At 43.9% G+C, this 23,840-nt stretch overlaps 1 protein-coding gene across 1 annotated transcript; it reads right to left on the bottom strand.

Annotated features, from left to right (window-relative positions):
• Positions 1-2,038: 2,038 nt before the first annotated feature.
• On the bottom strand, positions 2,039-18,628 carry CDK5RAP3 (CDK5 regulatory subunit associated protein 3). Its single transcript, XM_072111615.1, has 14 exons — positions 18,525-18,628; positions 16,852-16,897; positions 15,525-15,656; positions 14,765-14,865; positions 11,135-11,183; positions 10,106-10,284; positions 8,202-8,338; positions 7,898-8,051; positions 7,734-7,823; positions 5,319-5,403; positions 4,272-4,360; positions 3,715-3,920; positions 3,415-3,586; positions 2,039-2,168 (listed from the first exon to the last, which is right to left on the bottom strand). The coding sequence occupies exons 1-14, from the start codon at positions 18,567-18,569 to the stop codon at positions 2,103-2,105; spliced, it is 1,551 nt and encodes a 516-aa protein (XP_071967716.1). The 5' UTR covers positions 18,570-18,628; the 3' UTR covers positions 2,039-2,102.
• Positions 18,629-23,840: the final 5,212 nt, after the last annotated feature.

The following is a 23,840-nucleotide window of genomic DNA, read 5'->3' as shown; positions in this document are numbered from 1 at the left end:
CATATAGATCTAGATAGATATTATAAAGTGCTTTCAGTTTCCAATACGATTTCTAGTAAAATGAAGACCCCGGAGACCTGATCTTAGAGGTCACAATTTATAGATTTGTCATTTCAGAGTTTATTAAAATGAGGTATATACATCCTAGTTGTGCTCAGGCTGCTATAAAAACCTATGTGTATGTAGTCTTTTTATTGTAAGAAAACCTGGGTAATGTAGGACCTACTCACATGGGACCCTATTATTGCAGTTGGGGACCCTATATACAGTACAGGATATGGGGTTATTTACGTAAAGTAAAATACTAAACCATCTGAATTACATCATCAAAATGCTGCTTATATTTTTAGCAGTACAAATGACAGTGTTAGACCCATCACTTGTTCTCTAATAGGACAGGAGAGCGCTCTTATGAAATCGACCCATTTAATACAGAAGAATATGGATCAAGCTAATTCTACAAAAAAAAACTACAAACAGGAGTGGAAAGAAAACGGTGGGAGGGGAATTGTTATTTTCCTGACATCCCAACACTTAATGTAGTTTTTATGGATAAGCCAAATAATAACGGATTTGTAACTGAGCAGAGTTCTGGATCTATGTTCTTGTGTTTGCTGGTACTTGTGGGCTGTACACTTCTTTAAACATGGGACTTGACTGTGACTACCAAGTAAAGTATGTGCACATTAAGGATGCGTTCACACATAGCATTTAAAATTGCGTTTTTAAAGCACCATTCTAAGGCTTCGGGGAGCAGCTTGGCCTTGTTTCATTGTGTGTTGACATTGCATTTACATTGAGTTTTCATAAATACAAGGTTAATGCAATACAATCAGTCAAGCTCCTCCCCACTGTCTGTGAATTGTGTTTCAAAATTCAAATCAAGCATTACTTGTGAACAGGGCCTTAAAAGAAATCTACCATCAGAATGAAGGATTGTAACCCGAGTACACTTACATGCTGGTGTGTGCCCCCTATGGAAGGATCAGCTCTTCTTTCAGCTTCTAATGCCCTGGTTTTACAAAAAAAAAGCTTTAAAAATTATTAAAATGAGGCTGAAGGGCTCTGGTCTCAATAAACAGCTATGGAGCCTAAAGCCCTTCAGGCTCATTTGCAAAATTGTCAAAGCCAAGTTTTGTAAAAACCAGGGCATAAGAAGCTAAAGGCCTCTAGGCTCCCTAGAGTCTCTGCTGTGACCAGCTCCTCAGCGCAGCTATTCCACAGATTCACATTTCTTACAATAAAGAAGCCTTGTCACCTTCTCCAGATGAAGGCGGAGCCCCTTTTCTATCATTTCAGTTTATTCTACCAAGGAATTATATTTTATGTAATCATCTATATCCACTATGTAAGTTATGCCTTTAATAGGAGGACATGTGCAGCAAATAAACTGAAGACTTTAGCCTTAGGGTATGACTACTTGTAGATTATTGCCAAAAATCTGTGCCATAAATGTAAATGAGCGTGCTTCTACAGCATGTGTATTATACAAACCTGATTTAGATGCATGGGTCTGATTTTGCCATACCCTTAAAGTTGCAAAAGCTACAAAAACTCTGACTCATGGACCATGTGCAATTATGGACATCCAGGCAGAGACTGCCATCACACATTTGTAGCCAAATCCCGCAGCGTCATTTGTAAACTCACCCAGTCAGAACACGACAAATCACAGCATCCCACCCCCTGGCAGAGCTGCGCGATGTGCTTACAGGTATGGCTCCGTGAGCCCGCTGATTAATAGATGCCATCACTCAGTGTCCAGCTGGAGGGTGCGACTCCCCCCAAAGAAGCGAGATAATGAGCAGCCAGAATAATGAGCAGTGACAGGTCACTCGTCATTCTGATGGGATGTAATTAGGGAGCCAGGAAGAGGAGAGAGGCGTGCGTGGTGCAGTGTGGTACTAGGTGAGAGGAGCAAGGAGGGAGAGGGAACGTGTCATCCACAAAATGGTCAAAAAGCACACAGGTCAAAGAGGTAAGGTGAAGTGTGTCATTGTCATTTGTAAATGATACCACTTTAAAGGACAGGACACCGTTATACACCTTATAAACATGGGGTTTTAATGCAGAAACCAAACTCAGAGGTCACACAATGACTTTCAAAGTCCAGTGCCGATCAGTTTCACAGGGCGGTTGTTGTATCTTCGAGATATATCTGCTTCAATCTGAAAGGAAAATGAAGACATTATTGTTACAAATTTTAGCTCAATCTGAACAGAAAGATATTGTAATTATTAGGGCACAGTTTCAAAAAAATAACATCTGGACATATATTTTTTAAATGACCTGTAAGGAGTCACAGGTGCCGAGTAGAGTCACACTGGCCGGACCCATAATGTTTTGACTAATATCCTATATAAATACATCACCAAAAGTACCTACTGCTCTGCCTATGGGCTATAGGACATCAATAAAGAATGGAGGGAACATCCTACCATCAGGGCCGGCTCCAGGTTTTAGTGGGCCCCTGGGCGACAGAGCCCTCCAGTGGCCACACTGCCCACCCTCCCCCTGCGGACACACTGACTACCCCCCTTCCACCTGCGGACACACTGACCCCCCCCCCTCCTCTGCGGACACACTGAACCCCCCCCCTCCCCCTGCGGACACACTGAACGTCATCATGTGCGCCGGCTTCAGAGCCGTCCCATCGCATACCCTGCGGAGCGCCACATCGTGGGAACCGGGACAGGTGAGTTTTAGATTCTGCCTCTATGCTGCACTCCCGACCAGCGCAGCATCAAGGCAGAAAAGTGATCGATCCGGATGGTGATCAATTGTACCAGTGTCTTATAGCGACACTGGTACTATTGATCCGGGGGCCCGAGTGGGCCCCTCCAGTACCCCGGGGCCCCGGCACTTGCCTGGGTTGGCCGGGTGCTGGCGCCGGGCCTGCCTACCATGACTCTTCTCTGCTGCTGTGACTCCTTACAGGTCATTAGAATATGGAATTCACTGGGGGAAATTTATCAATGCTTCTACACCAGTTTTTTTGTCACACTGCAAGAAATTGCGATTATTCTGACACCTATGCCACCTTCATGCCATGTGGCAACTACGCCACCTTCATGCCATTTGAAAATCTATAAACATTCACCACTGAATGTTTGCAGATTTTTAATAAAAACTATGCCAGGTCGGACCTGCTGTAGTTTTGCATGGCCGGCGGATACATCATGAGATCCATCCCTCATGATCTATCTGTTGTGGCGGTGGGGCTTTATCACACTCGGGTGTATGATAAATCTCCCCCACTGTTCTTTTTCTGTATAGTGCTAAATCTACTAGAATATAGAAGGACATCATTGTAATACTGTCACCTTTGTGCATAAACTGTTGGTGGTTTGTTCTGTAAATCCTTGTGACAGGTTCCCTTTAAGTCTAAACTTTCCCCTAGCACTTAACACTTACCTGCTTCTGCAGTTCTCGACTCCTTTCTTGAAGAAGTGAAAGCTTAGGTTCCATGCTCTCCCTCTCCTCCTCTGCTGACTTTCCCCTCTCCAACCAAGCCTCTCTTTTCCTCTCTAAGAGCTCTGCTTGCTTTAGGCGCTGTCTTAGTAGATCTGTAACACGATCAACATACCTGCAGAAAAACGTAATATTAACATATCCCGATGCCAAGCAGGACCCTGACCTTATAAAACACAAAGGCTAAGTTCTGTCCATGATTCTAGCAAGTAGGAACTAAATAGTAAAACAGATCACACAAACCGAGGAGATGCAAGAATCAGGAAAAGATGGCGCATTTTCACATCTGTTAAGTGTCCAATTAAGTTTCGAACTTGCGATAACATGGCTTCAATTTTATTTCGAGTCTGACCCTGCAGAATGGGTGGGGCTGTCTGAAACTGTGTGACAGTGACAATGTCAGTGTCCCCTTCCATATCCTGCAGCCAATGAACAAGGAAAAGCTCCAACTAGAAAAAAAAAAATATATATATATAAGACAAAAGATTAACAAGGACCAAGGCAAAGAAGGAAAGGACAGCATTTGGTCATCAAGGGAAGAGAATAGAAATTTTAAAAAAAGAGGACATATTGTGGCAGAAGTATTCAGACAAACTAAGACTTGGGTAAGAGAGAGAACGTATAATACAAGCTGCAGAACAAAGATGATAAAATATAGAGGATGAGAAGGGAGGGAGAGAGAGAGTATGCAAAGAAAATATATGTGAAGAAAGGGTATAAAGAACCTGCTGGAAGCAACATAATACAAGAAGAAGATAAGACACAGGACAAAGACATATGGTGGAATAAGATGCTGTCACCTCCATTAATTCATCCACAAACTGATTCCGAGTGTCCGTGTTTTCCAGCACTGTGAAGGCATCAGGTCCTCGTGCCACACCTGGAGGGACTGAGGGAAGCAGACAAGTCAGGAGGGCACAAACAAAGATGAACATCTTTTTTATTAAATGTTACATCTGGCTGTAGAAATCTAAGAGTAGGTCCTATTCCTGCCAATGTTTACAGCTCGGTCCTTCCCTTAGAAGAAGGCAAAGAATGTAACACAAACGACATATAGGTGTCAACCATGATCAGTATATAGGAAACACAAGTGTGTGACCCTTATAGAGCTTAGGACAAGCCAGTAACATAAGTTACCATTCTTCTATTACTTTTGCGGATTTGCAAAATTGATTGATATACCGATGACACATGGACCGTTTTTGCCGACATATGGCATGCATCCAATGTTTGCAGCCTGTTCATGGCTAGGTAGGCTTACACCGTCTCCAGAAACCAACATGTGACTGATTATTCCCCCTCTGCGATGTTTATGGCATATCTACCATAAATATTCAATGAGTGAAGATTATTATTTATTCAAAGGAAAACTACCACAGGGAATCTACTCACCGGAGTAGATTCAGGGGCAGATTCCCCATGCAGGGGAGATGCAGAGGGTGTCTTTGATGAAAGGTTTGCCATCCTTTGTCACTTAAAATCCCTACTGGGGTATCTCCCTAGCATCTGGTATCTGGAAGCTGTGCATTTCAGCTACGCAATATAGTAGGAAGCCGGTGTCATGATTCCCGTCTTGCTGCTAACTTCTATAGCGGGGGATCAGGAGCTACTGCAAAGGCTTCACCTATATCATATGCTTATTAGCATATAATAAAAAAGAACGAGGAGGGCAAGCATTCCTTTATCACTGGATCACATCTGCAAGGGGAATCTGCCCCTGGGTCTGCTTTGATAAATAGATTTCTGGTGGAAGTTTTCCTTTAAGATACAATCAGGAAGGACTGGACCCACATCTGTCTTATAATAATGACCATCTTCCATTAACGGTCTTCAGTTTTAGGTCTCACCATCATGTCCATCTTCCAACACAGTGATGATTGCACCAGACACAGCTTCTTCTGTGTCCCAGACTATGCCATCAGCTGCAGTAACCTAAAAAAATAATCAAATATTTTATATGCTGTTTCAGTGAGTGGATGTTATTTTAATGTTCACCATCATTATTTAACTGTTAAGATAATACTGGATGTGACCGTGGGCGCAGTGTCGTATGCTGTAAAGCCAACTTCTAGATTTCTACATTTTTCTTTTTTACAAAAAGATAAAAATACATAAAATAGATAAAAAAAGGTGCTTCTCTTCTTTTATGCAACTTTTTTATTTACATTTTTCTACATATTTTGTGGCACTATGTGTCAAAGATTTTATGCTGTAGTTTTTTTTTATTGCATGTAAGTGTCAGGGACTAAAATCCAAAGAAAGCTGGAAGTCTTTTCCAGGCCCCGGATTTCATGACTATCCATCGACAGCCTGTGATTGTGTTTGCAGAAATGGGTTTACTTGGTAACGTCTTGGGGTCCACCTTCTATAGTATACTACAGTAGGTACCAAAAGTAGGACCCCCACAAACAGATCACTATGGAAGAACCTTAAAGGGAACCTGTCACCAGGAGACCCATTTTTAGCACTCCCCCACTCCCCACAGGGCATAGTACATACTCTGCCACATGGACACATGGAGAAGCTGTTTCCCAAGGGTGGGGGTGGGGGAAACTGCTCCTTTCCAGCCACTCCCAGGAGACGAGTGCCTAGTCACACAGCAGATGCTAATGAAAGGTACAATATAACATATCTTTTTTTCTGTAAAACCTATTTTTAATACAAAAACACTTTGGCAGTGTATGTACTTTGCTCTGTGGGGACTGGGGGAGTGCTAAAAATGGGTCTCCTGGTGACAGGTTATCTTTAACACTGAATAACCCCTTTAACAAGTGGATCTCATGGAATGAACACAGTGCAGGGGTTGGGACTCTAAGCAATCATATGTGATACAGAGAGTCCCTTCTTCTCCAAAAAACTGCATGAACTGCATTGTGGTTTAGCATGGGAGCTGGGACGCCTTGTATCATATACACTCACCGGCCACTTTATTAGGTACACCATGCTAGTTCTTTTGCCTTCAGAACTGCCTCAATTCTTCGTGGCATAGATTCAACAAGGTGATTTTGGTCCATATTGACATGATGGCATCACACAGTTGCCGCAGATTTGTCGGCTGCACATCCATGATGTGAATCTCCCGTTCCACCACATCCCAAAGATGCTCTATTGGATTGAGATCTGGTGACTGTGGAGGCCATTTGAGTACAGTGAACTCATTGTCATATTCAAGAAACCAGTCTGAGATGATTCCAGCTTTATGACATGGCGCATTATCCTGCTGAAAGTAGCCATCAGATGTTGGGTACATTGTGGTCATAAAGGGATGGACATGGTCAGCAACAATACTCAGGTAGGCTGTGGCGTTGCAACGATGCTCAATTGGTACCAAGGGGCCCAAAGAGTGCCAAGAAAATATTCCCCACACCACCACCACCATATATGACACCACCAGCACCAGCCTGAACCGTTGATACAAGGCAGGATGGATCCATGCTTTCATGTTGTTGACGCCAAATTCTGACCCTACCATCCGAATGTCGCAGCAGAAATCGAGACTCATCAGACCAGGCAACGTTTTTCCAATCTTCTACTGTCCAATTTCGTTGAGCTTGTGCAAATTGTAGCCTCAGTTTCCTGTTATTAGCTGAAAGGAGTGGCACCCGGTGTGGTCTTCTGCTGCTGTAGCCCATCTGCCTCAAAGTTCGACGTACTGTGCATTCAGAGATGCTCTTCTGCCTACCTTGGTTGTAACGGGTGGCGATTTGAGTCACTGTTGCCTTTCTATCAGCTCGAACCAGTCTGCCCATTCTCCTCTGACCTCTGGCATCAACAAGGCATTTCCGCCCACAGAACTGCCGCTCACTGGATGTTTTTTCTCTCTCGGACCATTCTCTGTAAACCCTAGAGATGGTTGTGCGTGAAAATCCCAGTAGATCAGCAGTTTCTGACATACTCAGACCAGTCCTTCCGGCACCAACAACCATGCCACGTTCAAAGGCACTCAAATCACCTTTCTTCCCCATACTGATGCTCGGTTTGAACTGCAGGAGATTGTCTTGACCATGTCTACATGCCTAAATGCAATGAGTTTCCGCCATGTTATTGGCTGATTAGAAATTAAGTGTTAACGAGCAGTTGGACAGGTGTACCTAATAAAGTGGCCAGTGAGTGTATAACTATGATGTTCAGAATTCCTATACTGTGGTCGGTCCTTGAAACAGGGCACTGCACAGTCTGTGATTCATGGACCAACCACGGTCATGTGCAACCTGCTTAAAATTTCCCTAAAATTGTTCCTCTGTAAAATATAAGCATCTTACCTCAGTTTCTGAAACAATCCCCCAATCTACTTCCTCTGACGTCTGCATTGCTGGAGTCTCTGTAGTTAGCCCCATATCTCCCCAGTCGATCTGACAATAAATGGAGATGATAAGGATTAAAGTGGCACTGATCGTAGACTTCTAGGACATTAGCCTACTCTTACATCTCCTTCTTCTTTGGGAATGGAAACCTCCTCAACCTCCTCCACTTCTGGCCGTTCTACTTTCACTGGGACTTGTCCTGTTCGCCACTGATATACTGTGGTGTCTCCATGTTCCTGCACATATCGGACGAGAGGAAGGGCCTGTTCAGGGGAGCTAAAGGGCAAAAAAGAATGACTCATTTTTTATTGTAGCTCCAAGAGGACAGGACAATTAAGAAAAGTGCAAGTCTGGGACACACAAACATTAGAACATACAAATTCTATGCAAATACTGCCCATATCAAGGCATGGCTCTACAGCTTACCCATCACAGACATAAGACACGCAGGCCTGATACAACTGAATTGCAGGTAGGAGACTGGCAGCATCTGACCCAACTTGTCTTAGGTCTGCTGGGACATCACGCACCAACATCTGAAGCTCCTTACGTACATCTTCCCCCTGCGTAGGAGAGAAATTAAAGTGAGGCTACAGCTGTATAAACGTGTAAGCAGGGCCGCATTTTCCGTGCAGCATGCTTTTCAGGAGCTGCACTGCATGATCCTGATCCTGCCCCCCTTAGTACTTAAAGGGGTTGTCCGAGTTCTGAAAAAAAACTTAAGGTGGCCGGGAGAGGGTCCTCCGGTATCAGCTTCCGGCCGGACCTGACAACCTTCCGGCCCCCATACACAATGCTGTGAATAGGGGCAGGTAGGCGTGCCCGGCCACGGCCGGCCGGAAGCTGAATCCTGTGCTGCTCCGGCGGCCATGTTTGTTTACATGGCGCCCGGACCGGAGTGACAGCAGCGCTGGATACCGGAGGGCACCGAAAGGCAAGTAGTATTTTTTTAAGCAGCCAGTGGCACGTGGGTCTGGCCTGATGACTAGGAATAGTAGTCTTTACCATTGCCACTGTGCCAGCCAGTCCAGCAGCTAGGCTAACATCACTACCACTGTGCCAGCTAGGCCAGCAGCTAGACTAACACCACTGCCACTGTGCCAGCTAGGCCAACAGTGAGGTACACTATCTTCCCTGTTCCTCATCAGTCCCTCCATCCCAGTTTGTGATTCTGCAAAACTGCCGTTCTTTGCAACTTATGCTGTGTCATAGACTTCTCTGAAGCCCCCTCTTCCACATTCTTTACATTTTCTAACAGAGAAACTTGTTAACCCCTAGCTCTCACATAACATAGACATAACACGTATAAACTCTATGGTACTGTTTCACTGCTGGTTTGTACTGTTTACTACATTCTCCATGTTCATTCATGTGAACATGAAGCTGCTAGGCTAGTCACTATATGGATCCGGTGCGTACACTATGTAGTGTTCAGTGGATTTACTTGTTGGAATCTGACTGTTTTTACTGCTAAATTACTCCAGGAATCATGGGAACTGTGGACAGCCTTAATTTGACTCAGCTTCAGGGCAGATACAGAAAGGCCCACGTTTACTAAAAACAATGCAAACTGCTTTTGTTATCTCCGGAACATTGTCATTCTTTTAAAAATCACTTAAAAAAAATATTCAAACAAACTGGAGGTGCTCCAGGCAACATCGTCCGAGTGCTTCTCAGCAAAACCACCTCCTAACATATATCGCCCCCTCCACGTTCATGGCAGCCTACTCCCGCCCACTGATCCTCTGATGTTACGACCGGCGGGCAGGAGCAGGCTGCACTGAACACGGATGGGGCAGCATATATTAGCAGACGGTGGAGCCGAGGCACTCGGATGACAATGCCCGGAACACCTCTGGATTAATTGAATATTTTAAGTGTTTTTTAAAAGAATGCCAATGTTCCAGGAGATAACAAAAGGGAGGTCACCCCCTGACAGATGTAACAAGCGAGTAAGTTTGCTCAGAAAATCTGTTGGTTGATGTCCTTTAAGATGCTGAGATGTGACCCATATCTTCAGAAGAGGTAACAACACATTGGACATGACTCATGTTCGCTTCCATAAATGGACGACATTGCGGGACTGTCAGGTGAATCTCATACTCAATAGACTGTCATTTCTCCAAACTGATGGGATTTGTGGTCAGTTATGTTCTGAGTGTCTGCTTGAACTTACTATAGTAACATTGCCTAGGATGTGATGCCATAACTGGAATTTCGGCACAAATGCTTTCAGGATCAAGTATACATTTAGGTCTGATATGTGCATTGTACTATGCACAGGATAGGTATACAGAACTACATATAGGATACATATCCTTCACACTTACACTGATACCATAACGCTTACAACTGCTGTAATACTGGTCCCGCTGATCGGCCGCTCCGCGCACACACTCTTCTGCCCGCCGCTCACATTCTACCACAAGTTGCTGACACCGAGTGATCTGTTTCCTCAGAGCGGGGATTTCATAGCTGACATTACGCATCAACAGAGTCCCACACTCCGCTAGAGAGGGCAAAAAAAACCATTCAGTTCCACTGCATAAAAACATGTACATAGGTTTTATATTCTAAATCTTATAGCAGTTTCCCCCTGTGCAGTATGTGTGTGCGATTTTAGTCATCTTTAAGCTGCTGGATGACTCACTGCGCCCCCTCCCCTCTCTGTAGATTTCTATGTACTCTTGCTAGCAAAATTCAATTCAGGAAAGTGAAAATCATTTCATCAGGAATGGAGGGAGCACGAGAGCAGGCAAGTATGCAGAGAAAGAAAAACTTTTCTCTCATAATGTATATATTCTCAATGATTTAGAGATTAACAAAGGATAAAACTGATGGTTGGGCGCTCAGTGTGCAGCAGTGGTCATGCCTGATTAATATCATGTGACAAGCAGCTGTATCGATGGACCATGACTTTTTTTTCAATCAGATTTTTTTTTATTAACATCTGACATCACATTTTCCATTTACAACACTAAGAACAAAAACATAACAGATTCCCCTTCTTACCCCTCAAAACCCGACCTCCCCCATTTCCCGGTACAGTTCTTAAAGAGTTTGGCCATTTAATGAAGCAGAGTGTCTGTTCAGATTGGCAGTTGTCTTCAATCAGTTGATCCTTCCACAAATACATCGACCTAACTGATCCCACTCCCCCAGACAGACATACAACACTCATTTCAAACAAGGCCATTGCCCGTTTACTGTACCCATTTTTATAAATGCCTGATAAATCCACCCTAAAATGATGGAGGAGTTCAGCAAAAACTGAGAGGGAAGACCAGGTGAGAACCATGCATGGCATTTACTTTATATCTAACATATGTATAACATTAAAGACAATCTGAAATGCTCACCCAGATAGGTATTGTCTGCCTGATACAGGGATATCACCTCCTGCCAGTCCTTAAGCATAAAAAAGCATGTGTATAAGTTACATGCAGAATACAGTACATACATTATATGTTCTCTTCCACATTGGAAAGGTTTAGTTTTTTAATATGCGCTTGATCTGCCAACAAGGGTTTTTTTCCCACCTTTAAAGGGAACCTGTCACCAGGGGGCTCTTTTTCACTGGTGACAGGTTCCAATGGAGGCTGAACAGTACATAACAATCATGTTTCTGCAACATCCCTGCCATTGCAAGGCAGAGTGGTTGTTGCGCATACGTCCCAATATGTAGCTCGCAACCTGTGTGGAGTCTGATCATCCCCACAGCAGGTCACTACACAACACGGGGAACACTGCAGCGGTAGATCCTGCCTGGTAAGGCAGGAGTTAATTGTTTAATGTGATGTCATTCCATCAGCCAATCACACCTGTTATAATATTGTATTGTAAGCTGGGATGGAGGAGTAACCACCACCTGACCAGGAGCTGAGGAGAAGTGATGGTTGGAGAGTGCCAACAGTCAGTTCAGTCAGTCTAGTGAGGAGAGACAGAGAGCACAGTCACTCAGGAGTCCAGTCTGACAAAAGTCAGTCCGAAACACTAGTCAGTCAGACCAAGCAGCGAGACAGTATAGCTCTGAGGAGTTAGTGAGAGAAAAGGGGTATCATCCTACCTTTAAGGTGATATCTGAAGTAACCCAGGACAAGCTGAAGCATCCTACTAGGACTCAGCTATCTCCCAGCCTGCCCTTGCATCCAGGCTGGTGATCAATCCCTGTGGTTCCCTCTCCAAGTGCATCCCCAGCCTGTTACCATTGTCAAGATTCGTTTGGCACGTTATCCACTGTTCCTGTTGGTTCCAATAAAGAACTGTAAGTTGCTTTTAGACAACGTCTGCCTCCGTCTGCTCCCTGCTATTATGGCTGTCACCATCACGGGCACCCTATCCACCACACAGGGACTCATACTCCAGACCCCAAAGGGTTGCCCCAGGGAGATCCGCTATAACAGTCTCTCCCTCTACATCATTTCTTGCCAACACCACCCTGCTGGAGACCTGCCAGGCTGTAGGACAGCCCACCGGTTCCCCATACCAAGCACCGTGACACTAGCGTGCCTAGGCCACAACCGCCTGCCACCCCGGTATTCCGGGCCCCGGCTGTCTCCAGGCCCCAAGAGAAAAAGGCTAGGGATGTTGCATTTCTAACCATTCTCTACATTACTTGGTTTTAGAAATAAGCACTCAAACTCTACCTGGCTCTCTGTCAGCTCGCGTTCCTAAGTCCCAGAGGTTGCGTTTTTGAAATGGTAACGATCACCTCAATATGCTCGCTGCCTGCTCATTATTATTTACCCCAAACCCCCTCCTATATTCTCATATACGTAGGCTCATTGCACAAGCAAGCTTCAAATTAGCGCGGTGAGCCCAGTAAGGCCTCTTCCACACTAGCGTTGCGTTTCACGTCAGGGTGCAATGCGTGAAAAACTGACGTTTTTGGCTGCGTTTTTGTTCCATTTTTCCTTGGAGTAATTAGCGTTTTTCACGCGCGTGTTGTTAGCGTTTTTTTTGCGTTTTCGGCGCATTTTTCACGCGCGAGTCAATGGGAGAATCGAGCATTTTTCAAAGGGACCATGGTTTGGGATTAAAATGGGTTATTTAATGAAAAAATAATGTCTTCTGATAAGTTGCAAACATCTGCGATCTATTCTTCACTGTTCCGCGTGTATATTATCTCCCGACAAGTTAGCAGATGTGAAGAACAGTGAAGAATAGAATAAAAACAGTGAACACAGTGAACACAGGATCATTTAAGAGAAAAACACAGTGCAGAACACAGTGCAGAATAGATTACAGATGTTCGGCACATCTGCTTACTTGTCGGGAGATACGCGCGGAACGGTGCGAACAAAATAGCATGTGAAGAACAATATATATGTGTGTGAAGAACAAATTGCAGATGTTTAAATACATCTGCAATGTGTTCTTCACACATATATATTGTTCTTCACATGCTATTTTGGCCGCACCGTTCCGCGCGTATCTCCCGACAAGTAAGCAGATGTGCCGAACATCTGTAATCTATTCTGCACTGTGTTCTGCACTGTGTTTTTCTCTTAAATGATCCTGTGGTCACTGTTTTCACTGGTTTTATTCTATTCTTCACTGTTCTTCATTGTGTTTTTTTAATTAAATGATCGTTCGCGAGCAGGGGAAATACTGTTATTCTGGTCACCTAGCAACCATTACGTTTAAAACGCATTGCACTCGCATTGCACTTGCAATGATTGCGAGTGCAATGCGTTCTTGATGCATCTCCATAGACTTGAATGGGGCGTGAAAATTGCGCGTGACTCGCAAAAATAGAGCATGCTGCGATTTTGACGCGCGTGCAAACGAACGCAAGCACGCGCGTCAAAAACAACGCTAATGGAGAAAGAGCCATTGAATACAATGGGACAGAGTGCAATGCAAGTTCTGCGCGTCAAATGCACGCGCAGAACTCGCGCGTGAAAAACGCCAGTGTAGAAGGGGCTTAACTCTGACATGCGCAGTGAGTCGGCTTGCTGTGTTGCTCACACTTCGGTAAGCTGTCTCTCTAGGCAGTGAGGAGGTACGCAAACTCACTACCCAGTTTCTGTACCTCCTCGCAGTAGTAAGACAGCATAGCAAAGTGACACATGCACAGTGAGCAAGCTGCCTCGCTGCCCACTGCGGATGTTGGAGTTACAGGGCTCACAGAGAAAGTGCAAGGTTCGCTTGTCCGGTGAGCCCACATCATGAGTCGAAGGGTGAATAGAAGCAATATGGGGGAGGGTGTTTAGGGTAAATAATAATGAGCGGGGGGGGGGGGGGCGCATAACAAGGATTTGAGCAAGCAGACACCCATTTCAAAAGCACAACCCCCCAGGACTCAGGAGCTCAAGCTGGCCAGGAGCCAGGTAAAGTTTACCAGTGCATATTTCTAAAACCAAGTAATGTCAAGAATAGTTAAAAACATGCTTGCTATGTACTGTCCAGTCTCTATTGGAACCTGTCACCAGTGAAAAAGAGCCCCCTGGTGACAGGTTCCCTTTAAGATATTGCTAACATATCCATAGGATAGGGCATCCATAGCAGACCAGTGGGGGTCTCCTGGGAACTGCAGTTCAGTTCCTTGACGCGAAGGCTGAATAAAGAAGCCACATACACTGGGAGACAAGTGACAGACAGTGATTTGGCTACATGTAAATCATATGCAAATGAAATACAACATGGTCATTCTAGTTCCACAGACATGAACTGTGTATTCACAAGCAGTTTATTGTCAGTATTAATAGTCTGCAATGACTGGAATGTATTCTCTTGTGTAGGTAACACTGGATGACAAAAAAAAGTGTCATCTTTTCACCAAATCCGAAATTTGTTTCTTCCCTTACATCCCCTGATATTACAGTATATATAGCTAAGCTTTTGTGCTGTGAGTTTCTTATAATATAAGAACAGCGTGCAGTTCCCATTGGGTTTCATATAACATAATGCTATACTCTGCATATGGAAGCCAATGAGACACACCCCATACTGCATGGACCCCTTGTGATAGGTAGCACCTGTCCTACCTTCATCCTCTGAGAAGAGTATCTTCCAAAAAGGTTTCTGGTCGCAGCTTCAGTTCCCTTCAATATCTCAACAATTTTTAAGCAGTGGAAGTAATTGATATCTGAGATGAGAAAAAAATGATAGTTAGAATCCTCTGGATGTCCTGGATAACATTTTTCTGATTCTTCATATCTTTGCCAGAGAGCATATACCGCATCAAGGCGGGGAAACATCTTCAGGTTCAATGTATTTAGCAATAATAATTGTGATAATAATAATTTCAATATTTATATAGAGCTTGCCAAATATAGAGCTACATATAGCTTGCCAAATCTGTCCCTGTCCCCAATGGGGATCACAATCTAATCAACCTAGCAGTATGTTTTTTAAGTGTGGAAGGAAACCAGAGGACCTGGAGGAAACCCACGCAAACACAGAGAGAACATACAAACTCTTTGCAGATGTTGACCTGGATGGGACTTGAACCCAGGTCCCCAGCACTGCAAAGCTGTAGTGCTAACCACTGAGCACCTGTGCTGTATGATGTTATACAATTTGTTCCTAAATAGAACTGTACTGAAAAAATACACTGCTACTGTGTTATGTTGCACATTTTCCATAAGGAAAATTGCACACACAAAAATCTACACATAATACTCTACGTAGACTGCTGACACTGAGAATAAAAATGACTTTGGAGAATAAAAAACTTTTACAGATAATTTCTATGATGCCCAGCTGTATAGGTGACATATAATCAGCACATCTCCGGTATCTCACATGTTCCTGACAGAAGGTTCCGGATATCCTCATGTTCTGGCATGTCCTGAAGCGCTTGGTTGACCTTCTCCCTTATCTGCAGTACATTGCTCTGCCACTTGAGGGCGCAGTGTCTTCGATCAACCAACCAATCTGTGTGGAATAGAATGAAAAAGATAAAACACTTTCTTTTCATTTTATGTCATGTCAGAAAGTGACTAATAGAATCGCGTGTGACCACACAGTAACATAAATATTTGGAGATTTCCTAATATACTTGAATTTGTAATACAGCGAGTCATCGCTTTGTTACCCTACACATCAATATGCAAATACGTTTTCCAGGATGGGATAAGAAAAAAATTGTTGTCAGCACATTCAACTTTCATACAGATCTAGGATGTGTTATTTGAGTGTTTCTTTTATTTTTTTTTAACAGTATATATATATATTTTAAATGGAAAGGGGGCCCCATGCAGAAGCCTTCTGTGGGGCCCTGGCTCTCCTAGTTACACTACTGCCCTCTTTATGCCCAGAGCCCTTTATTTCCTCTATGGCACATAGAAATAATGTTCCCACTTTAATGATGACCCTGTAGTGCCCACACACAGCAAATAAGTCCCCTCAGTTCCCACAAACAGTAAGAAAAGCCTCCCACACAGTAAAGATGCGTGCCCCCAGTATTAATTCCCCCTTAGTTCCACCACTCAAGTATAGCATCTTAAAGGGGTATTCCTCCTTATTGACAAAGCAGAGAGTGCCAGGAGTAGCCAAGTGCTTTGCTTGGATGCTTCAGGCTGCACTTGCATGTTACGGTAGAATTGCGGTTTTTATTGGAACAACGGAGCGGGGCTTGTTCCGATCACATATGTAATTCAACTGTAACGCAAGGGATGGATAATGAGGACCACATGTTTTGGATACATGTGCTCTCTCACAGACATTAAATGTCTAACAGCTACTGCACCATTAACTAGGGGAATGGGCACCCCGTTTACATGATCAGATTGGGTCCTAGCATTCGGACCACCATCAGATGATGGACAAGGAATAACAATGACACTGGGATACCTCCTCACACAGTATAAGGCTATGTGTTCCATCACATCTAATTAATACATTGTCACACTTATTACACAGCTATAAATCCGTGTACCGCTGTATTACCCTCTGATTAACCAGAACAGGATAAATATACACATCTGCCCCCTAGTGGTGTTCATTTACAGCTGAATATTTTACAATTTGTGGGGAGGAACAGAGGACAAGTATAAAAAATAGTAAATAATAATATTGGTTAAATTAAGTAATGCAATCGTGTTACTGATGAGCCACAACCTCAACTTACCCAGCAATTTGCCGGTCTGGATGTCAATGGGCACATTTTGTATGTCCTGTAAGACAAGAAATCAGCACCTATGATATATACTTCACTGTGGCCCCTAAACATTACACTGTCTGGAGAAGAAGTCATCAGCATCGGAATGGGAACAGCACTGGGACCCCCCTAAATTTTAACAAACTGAAAAATCATGCACATCCACTATAAACTGAAGGGAGTTGCACAAAGATGGGGCTCTAAGGGCGCGTTCACACATTGCCGTTTAGTTGTGTTTACATTAAACTGCTAAGGACAGGTGATTTTCCTAATCACATTATGGTTAACATTTGCATTTACAATGCAATAAAATTAAAGGGATTTTCCAGTGGTTTCACGCTATTGATGACCTATCCAACACCAAATCAACAAATGGAGTCATAAGTACAGCTCCGATCTTTGTGTAGTGGCCTGTTCCTGATACTGCAGTTCAGCTTCTTGAAGCAGTTTCGGCTCTATCATGAATATGGTCGTTAAAGTTTCTCCCCCATTCTTGTAAGACAAACTATAGCATGTTTTATATACCAGCTACAAAGTGACTGGCAGCCCCAATACATGCTGGGACTAGTAGTTCTATATGAGCTACAGGCCATGATAGTAGATACTGCCAGACTGCATGGTGGGGCCAGTAGTTTTATATGATCTCCAGCTGAGACTCTGGCAGTGCCCGGTGCATGCTGGGACTAGTAAAGTGCCCGGTGCATGCTGGGACTAGTAGTGCTATACAATTATCAGGTGCCAGGGCAGAGACTGGCAGTGCCCGGTGCATGCTGGGACTAGTAGTGCTATACAATTATCAGGTGCCAGGGCAGAGACTGGCAGTGCCCGGTGCATGCTGGGACTAGTAGTGCTATACAATTATCAGGTGCCAGAGCAGAGACTGGCAGTGCCCGGTGCATGCTGGGACTAGTAGTGCTATAAGATTATCAGGTGTCAGAGCAGAGACTGGCAGTGCCCCCCGGTGCATGCTGGGACTAGTAGTGCTATACAATTATCAGGTGCCAGAGCAGAGACTGGCAGTGCCCGGTGCATGCTGGGACTAGAAGTGCTATACAATTATCAGGTGCCAGAGCAGAGACTGGCAGTGCCCGGTGCATGCTGGGACTAGTAGTGCTATACAATTATCAGGTGTCAGAGCAGAGACTGGCAGTGCCCGGTGCATGCTGGGACTAGTAGTGCTATAAGATTATCAGGTGTCAGAGCAGAGACTGGCAGTGCCCCCCGGTGCATGCTGGGACTAGTAGTGCTATACAATTATCAGGTGCCAGAGCAGAGACTGGCAGTGCCCGGTGCATGCTGGGACTAGAAGTGCTATACAATTATCAGGTGCCAGAGCAGAGACTGGCAGTGCCCGGTGCATGCTGGGACTAGTAGTGCTATACAATTATCAGGTGTCAGAGCAGAGACTGGCAGTGCCCGGTGCATGCTGGGACTAGTAGTGCTATACAATTATCAGGTGTCAGAGCAGATACTGGCAGTGCCCCCCCCCCCCTGGCAGCACCCGGTGCATGCTGGGACTAGTAGTTCCGTGACAGCTGCACACATCCAGGCCTACACCCTGCCTGGCACATGTTATACACGACACTACCACTGACTCTGCACCGTACACTGATCACCCCCTCTCCCTCCCGTCACGGACAAACCTGCATCCCGGCTCCGGTGACTATAAGGACACGTGTACCGGACATACGGTTTTCCACCAATCACAGGTAAGAATGCCAGTGACGACGCTCCGCCCATACACAGAGTCCACTAATCACAGGAGAGGGGCTGGAGAGAACACGACAGATACAGAAGGAAGCTGCAGATACGGGAGGTATCGCTAGGGGGCAGTGTCTGGTACACTACATAGTGGAGTTTCATCATATCGTATTCTTCGCCATTTGTAAATAGAAGAGAGACATGTGGAAACTTAAAATCGCTTTTAGAATAACATTTAACCCTTTATAAGCCAAATTTACGTAACGGATCGCTGTGTTGCTGATAATGGCTACATGTATATTATATCAGACTGTCTTAGAGAACGGCAGCCAATCACAGGCGACCTTACAGATCCAGAACATGGAATGTGGGCACAAAACTGTTGGGTTCCATCATTGTGCCCCCTACAAGCTCACAGTACCACCTATTCAATGATAATCTGTATGTTTTACATCATGGAAGGCCATACAGACTCTTAGGCCAGGTGCCCATGGATCAATTGTACAATCCGATACTTTTTATGTCAAAATTCAATCCTAGTGCTATCCAAGTACCCACTTTTGTAATCCTGGTGTGATCCAAGTTATGTCAGATTTTTATGGTTGATTTTCACAGCTCTGAGCTACTACCTCTTTTTTTAGTATCTTCTAGCAATACATTGGATGTGTCAGAGATATGTAGGAGTGCAATCCCATATACATCCAGAAAGATCCCAGTTTGTGTTCAAGGGACCTTAGTTAAACTCGAATACAGGACCTCACGACTACAAGGCAACATCTCCAAAACATACTGTTAGGTTGTTTAGATTGTGAGCCCCATAGGGACAGGGACCAAATTGACATTATGCAGCGCTGCGTTATCTGTGTGCGCTATATAAATAAAGAATTATTATTTATCATTATTATTATTTTCTCTAAACAATGGATCAATTTGGTTTAACATTTACTCCTTGCACCAGGAGCAGCTCATAATACTGTATTTTATAAAAAAAAAAAAAAAAAGTGGTAAAGAAAACCATGGGAACAACTATGGTTAATCTAAGGTAAAAAAAAAAATAAAAAAATATATATATATATATATATATATATATATATATATAGATAGATATACGGTGCAGAAATCTATTAAACAGAGTTTATTCACTTAGGAATTACAAAGTGAATCTTCAAAAAGTAAGGGGAGTCGTGCAATCAGCATAGACAGGAGTGTGAGACTATGGAACTTGGTCTTTCTTAAAAGTAATCACATATTATGAGAAGTAGATATTTGAGACCCCTAGTTAAAGATGGACCCCTCTCCCCAATGTGACCTCTGGTGGAACTCTCTGGATGTTACTATAGTCCCAGACTGCAATGATCAGCTGTAAGGTGTCTGTAATGAAGCTTTATTGATAATCCTTGGTCCAATTACAGCAAAAAATTTTGAAACTCCAATTGTCACTGAGGCTTTGTCTGGATCTACAATGATCAAATATACAGTGCCAACTTACATACAAATTTGACTTAAGAACAAACCTATGGAACCTATCTTGTATGTAATCTGGGGACTGTCTGTACTTCTAATTGTCATATTTGTCATATCACTACACTTGTGTTTGGTCCATGAACCACAGAACATTTGGTAGCTGTATTGGACTTGTTCTGCTGGTTGCAGAGATTCATTGCTTCTATGGATCAACACCGTAGGGTTGCACTTAAAGGGAACCTACCACCATGATTCTACCTATAAAGGTAGAACGGGTGGTAGGTGGATGTATGGGATGTGAGGATAGCCCTTTTTAGAGCTAATCCTCACGTCCCGGCTATCTTTTAGAAAACTTTATTAGGCTAATATGTAAATTTTGTTAAGTGGCTACTGGGGTGTGGAGTAGACGGACATGAGGCTACACATTGCGGCCACTCCATGCCCCAGTAGCCTCTTTTCTCCTCCTAATCTTACATCTTCAGCCCTTGTCTGAGAAGCCGGCCACAGCTCCGAGGCCGGAGCTACTGCACATGCTCAGAACTCCGGCATCTCGGACAAGGGCGCGCAGCTACAAGGAGCTGTGCACTGAAGATGTAAGAGTAGGAGGAGAAAAGTTTTCTAAAAGATAGCCGGGACGTGAGGATTAGCTCTAAAAAGGGCTATCCTCACGTCCCATACACCCACCTACCACCCGTCATACCTTTATAGGTAGAATCGTGGTGCTAGGTTTCCTTTAAAGGACCTGGTCTTGATTCAGCTGTATATAGTGTAAGTCATCACATTTTATAATTTGCTGTGAAAATGTGCCTTTACTGCACTGTTAAAACCATAACCTGTCATAAGTACAAACCATAAAAAAGATCATGTATGTGATCAAATGTAATAGGAAAAAAACACCAAATTGGCACATTCCATTCTTTCTGTGCTAAAAGTGGCATGTGATATATCTGTACATATATCTGTAGAGATATAGCACAAACTAATTACAACAAATAGACACAGCACCACTACAATGTAGCTTCAGTTATATTTATACAGCATCATGATAAATACATGTTTCTGGGGAGGAGAGATATCATATATATTTTCCAAAAAGGTTGCTTTGGACAACAAATCTGTCTATTTATACAGTAAGATGCCCTATACTTATTTATTACAGGCCAGAATTGCTGCTCCCTAGTATTGGAATTGGGATCACAGCCCCTGTGGAGGTGCTAATGGATATTTTATGAGGTCTGTTTCATGTGGATATCCACGTAACTTTCCCGTCCATTCCAGATTGCTATAAGTCCTGACAGCCTGACCTCCCCGCAAGCAATGGCTTCTTATAGAATATCCAAGGGGAAGAATTAACTTTAAGGAAATCTACCATTTGCTTTTATGCATTGTGAACCAAACTCACCTTGATAATGCTGTAGCTACACTGATGCAGAAACATATCTTGTTTAATCCCTGGACCTAATGGTTTTGCATCAAAAACAATGATAACATTATGATAATGAGGCTCTGTCGCTCCGGTGGGTGTCCCGGTGCCTCTCCTCTTACCCTAATTATGCACTGCTTCAGAAACGCTGGGGCTTATGTACTAAGGATACGCGGCCGCACTTTATTCAGATTTAACAACATTTTTGGGGATTGCACGGCTGTGACAGGTATTTAGCAGCGGATTGTGTTGCATGCAATTGGATTTTGGCGCAGCTGTGCCAGCTTTCATGCAACAGAAAACGGGGCGTGCTGTCAGACGATCTGACTGCTTCGGTCTGAGCGCGAGATTTAACTTTGAAATCGCAATCCAATGCACTTACATGCACCAGGAAGAAGAAGGTGAACTCTGGCAGACCTGAGTGGGGAAGCGACACATGCAGGATATCGGGCGCAGGATCTTAGTGAATCGCGGCACAGTGCATAATCATCGGACAATGTACTTTTGGTGAATTCCCCCGGAAGGGTAAGTAAATGTGCCCCACTGTATTCACTGTGTTGTCCCTGACAGGCAGAAGTAATTGATTGCTGCATGTAATGTGTTTACCAGGATGCATCCAGATTTCCTGAATTTTATAATTGTTTTTTGAGCAGAACCACTCAGTTCAGGGATTAAACAAAATATGTGCTTCAGTGTAGCTACAGCATTCTCAAGGTATGTTTGGTTCACAATGCATAAAAACAAATGGTAGATCTTCTTTAAAGGAATTACTTTTAAATATAAAAAATTAAAATATAATAGTATAAACATACAATCCCCTTAAGACTTAGTTTATATCTCACCATAAAGCATACCAGTGCCCATGAATGCAGATGTAGAAAAAGTGCCAGGCCCAAAGGCGTAACTAGTAGAGGCAGAAGTTCCCAGTAGAGGCCCCATTCAGAAGTCTGCTATGGGGCTCCTCTACCCCCTCAGAAAATATACTGTATATAATTGAGTATAAACTGACCCAAGTATAAGCTGAGACCCCTAATTTGAATACAAAAAACTACAAAAACCTATTGACTCAAGTATAAGCTGAGGGTGGGAAATGCATTGGTCACAGCCTCTGCAGTATATATCCAGCAAGCATCTTGTAGTATATAGCCATCCCCCATTAGTATATAGCCTGCCAGCCCCTGTAGTGTATAGCTAGCCCCCTGTAGTATATAGCCTGCCAGCCCCCTGTAGTATATAGCCTGACAGCCCCTGTAGTATATAGCCTGCCAGCCCTGTAGTATATAGCCTGCCAGCCCTTGTAGTATATAGCATGACAGCCCCTGTAGTATATAGCCTGCCAGCCCCCTGTAGTATATAGCTAGCCCCCTGTAATATATAGCCTACCAGCCCCCTGTAGTATATAGCCTGCCAACCCCTGTAGTATATAGCCTGCCAGCCCTTGTAGTATATAGCATGACAGCCCCTGTAGTATATAGCCTGCCAGCCCCTGTAGTATATGACGAAACAGTTTTTTTCCCCATTGACTCCAGTATAAGCCGAGGTGAGGTTTTTCAGCACATTTATTGTGCTGAAAAACTTGGCTTATACTCGAGTATATACGATACATATTTGTATACTGACACATTTATACACTTTTACACACATTTCTGCACTGATATAAACATTCGCTAAGGCTACATTCACACAAACCTATGGGGGATGTAAATACGGCTGACATATATACGGCGTATATACGTCCCCCCATACACCACAATGGCCTCATGGCGCCGTACGGGAGCAGTATGGTGCAGCACACCTGCGGCACCTTACCATTCCATAGCCCGTAGAAAGATAGCAGATGTCCTATCTTTCGACAGAATACGGTGCGGGGCCCTATGTTACTCTATGGAGAGGGGCGGGGGTGAGCGACGCTCTCCCTCTCCTCCTCACCCCGGTGTCGATGTATGCCCACCATACTACGGTACGGCGGGCATACATCGTGTGAATGTAGCCTTACACAGATCTTTGCCAGTAGCTGCTGATCACATGGGGGAAGTACACGGCAGAGATGAGAGATCCCTAGTCCTGTCATTCTTCTGTCACCTACCCCTCCCCTGACATTTCTTATCTGAGCTTCTGATTCATGCTGTGTACTGTGGAAGATGTGCTCTGCTATATACATATTATGCTGTACAATGTGCAACATAACGAGGCACATTTACTAAGGTCTTTGCACCAGTTTTTTGTCAGACTTCGCACATTCTTTTAGGTGCAAACTGCTTGTACATGTGTTGATGAAGTGTCCTCGCCACATATGTGTCGCACGTGACCCTTTTATGGAGCAGCTGCACTATTCTTCACGCAACACAAATGTCGTCACTGAAATGGGGAT

Source organism: Engystomops pustulosus, chromosome 6 (assembly GCF_040894005.1).
Source record: "Engystomops pustulosus chromosome 6, aEngPut4.maternal, whole genome shotgun sequence".
Classification (NCBI taxonomy): Eukaryota; Metazoa; Chordata; class Amphibia; order Anura; family Leptodactylidae; genus Engystomops; species Engystomops pustulosus.
Note: the sequence above shows the minus strand (reverse complement) of the source record. Positions and strands in the feature narration are given on the sequence as shown.

What these genes read in the sequence shown, in the direction of transcription:
- CDK5RAP3 (XM_072111615.1), bottom strand. Translation starts at nt 18,569, where the DNA reads ATGTCCGGTACACGTGTCCTTATAGTCACCGGAGCCGGGATGCAG. An exon ending in TCACCGGAGCCGGGATGCAG is followed by an intron (nt 16,898 to 18,524) that starts GTTTGTCCGTGA and finishes CTTGTCTTACAG; the next exon opens with GACATACAAAATGTGCCCAT. An exon ending in GTCGAGAACTGCAGAAGCAG is followed by an intron (nt 2,169 to 3,414) that starts GTAAGTGTTAAG and finishes TTTTCCTTTCAG; the next exon opens with ATTGAAGCAGATATATCTCG.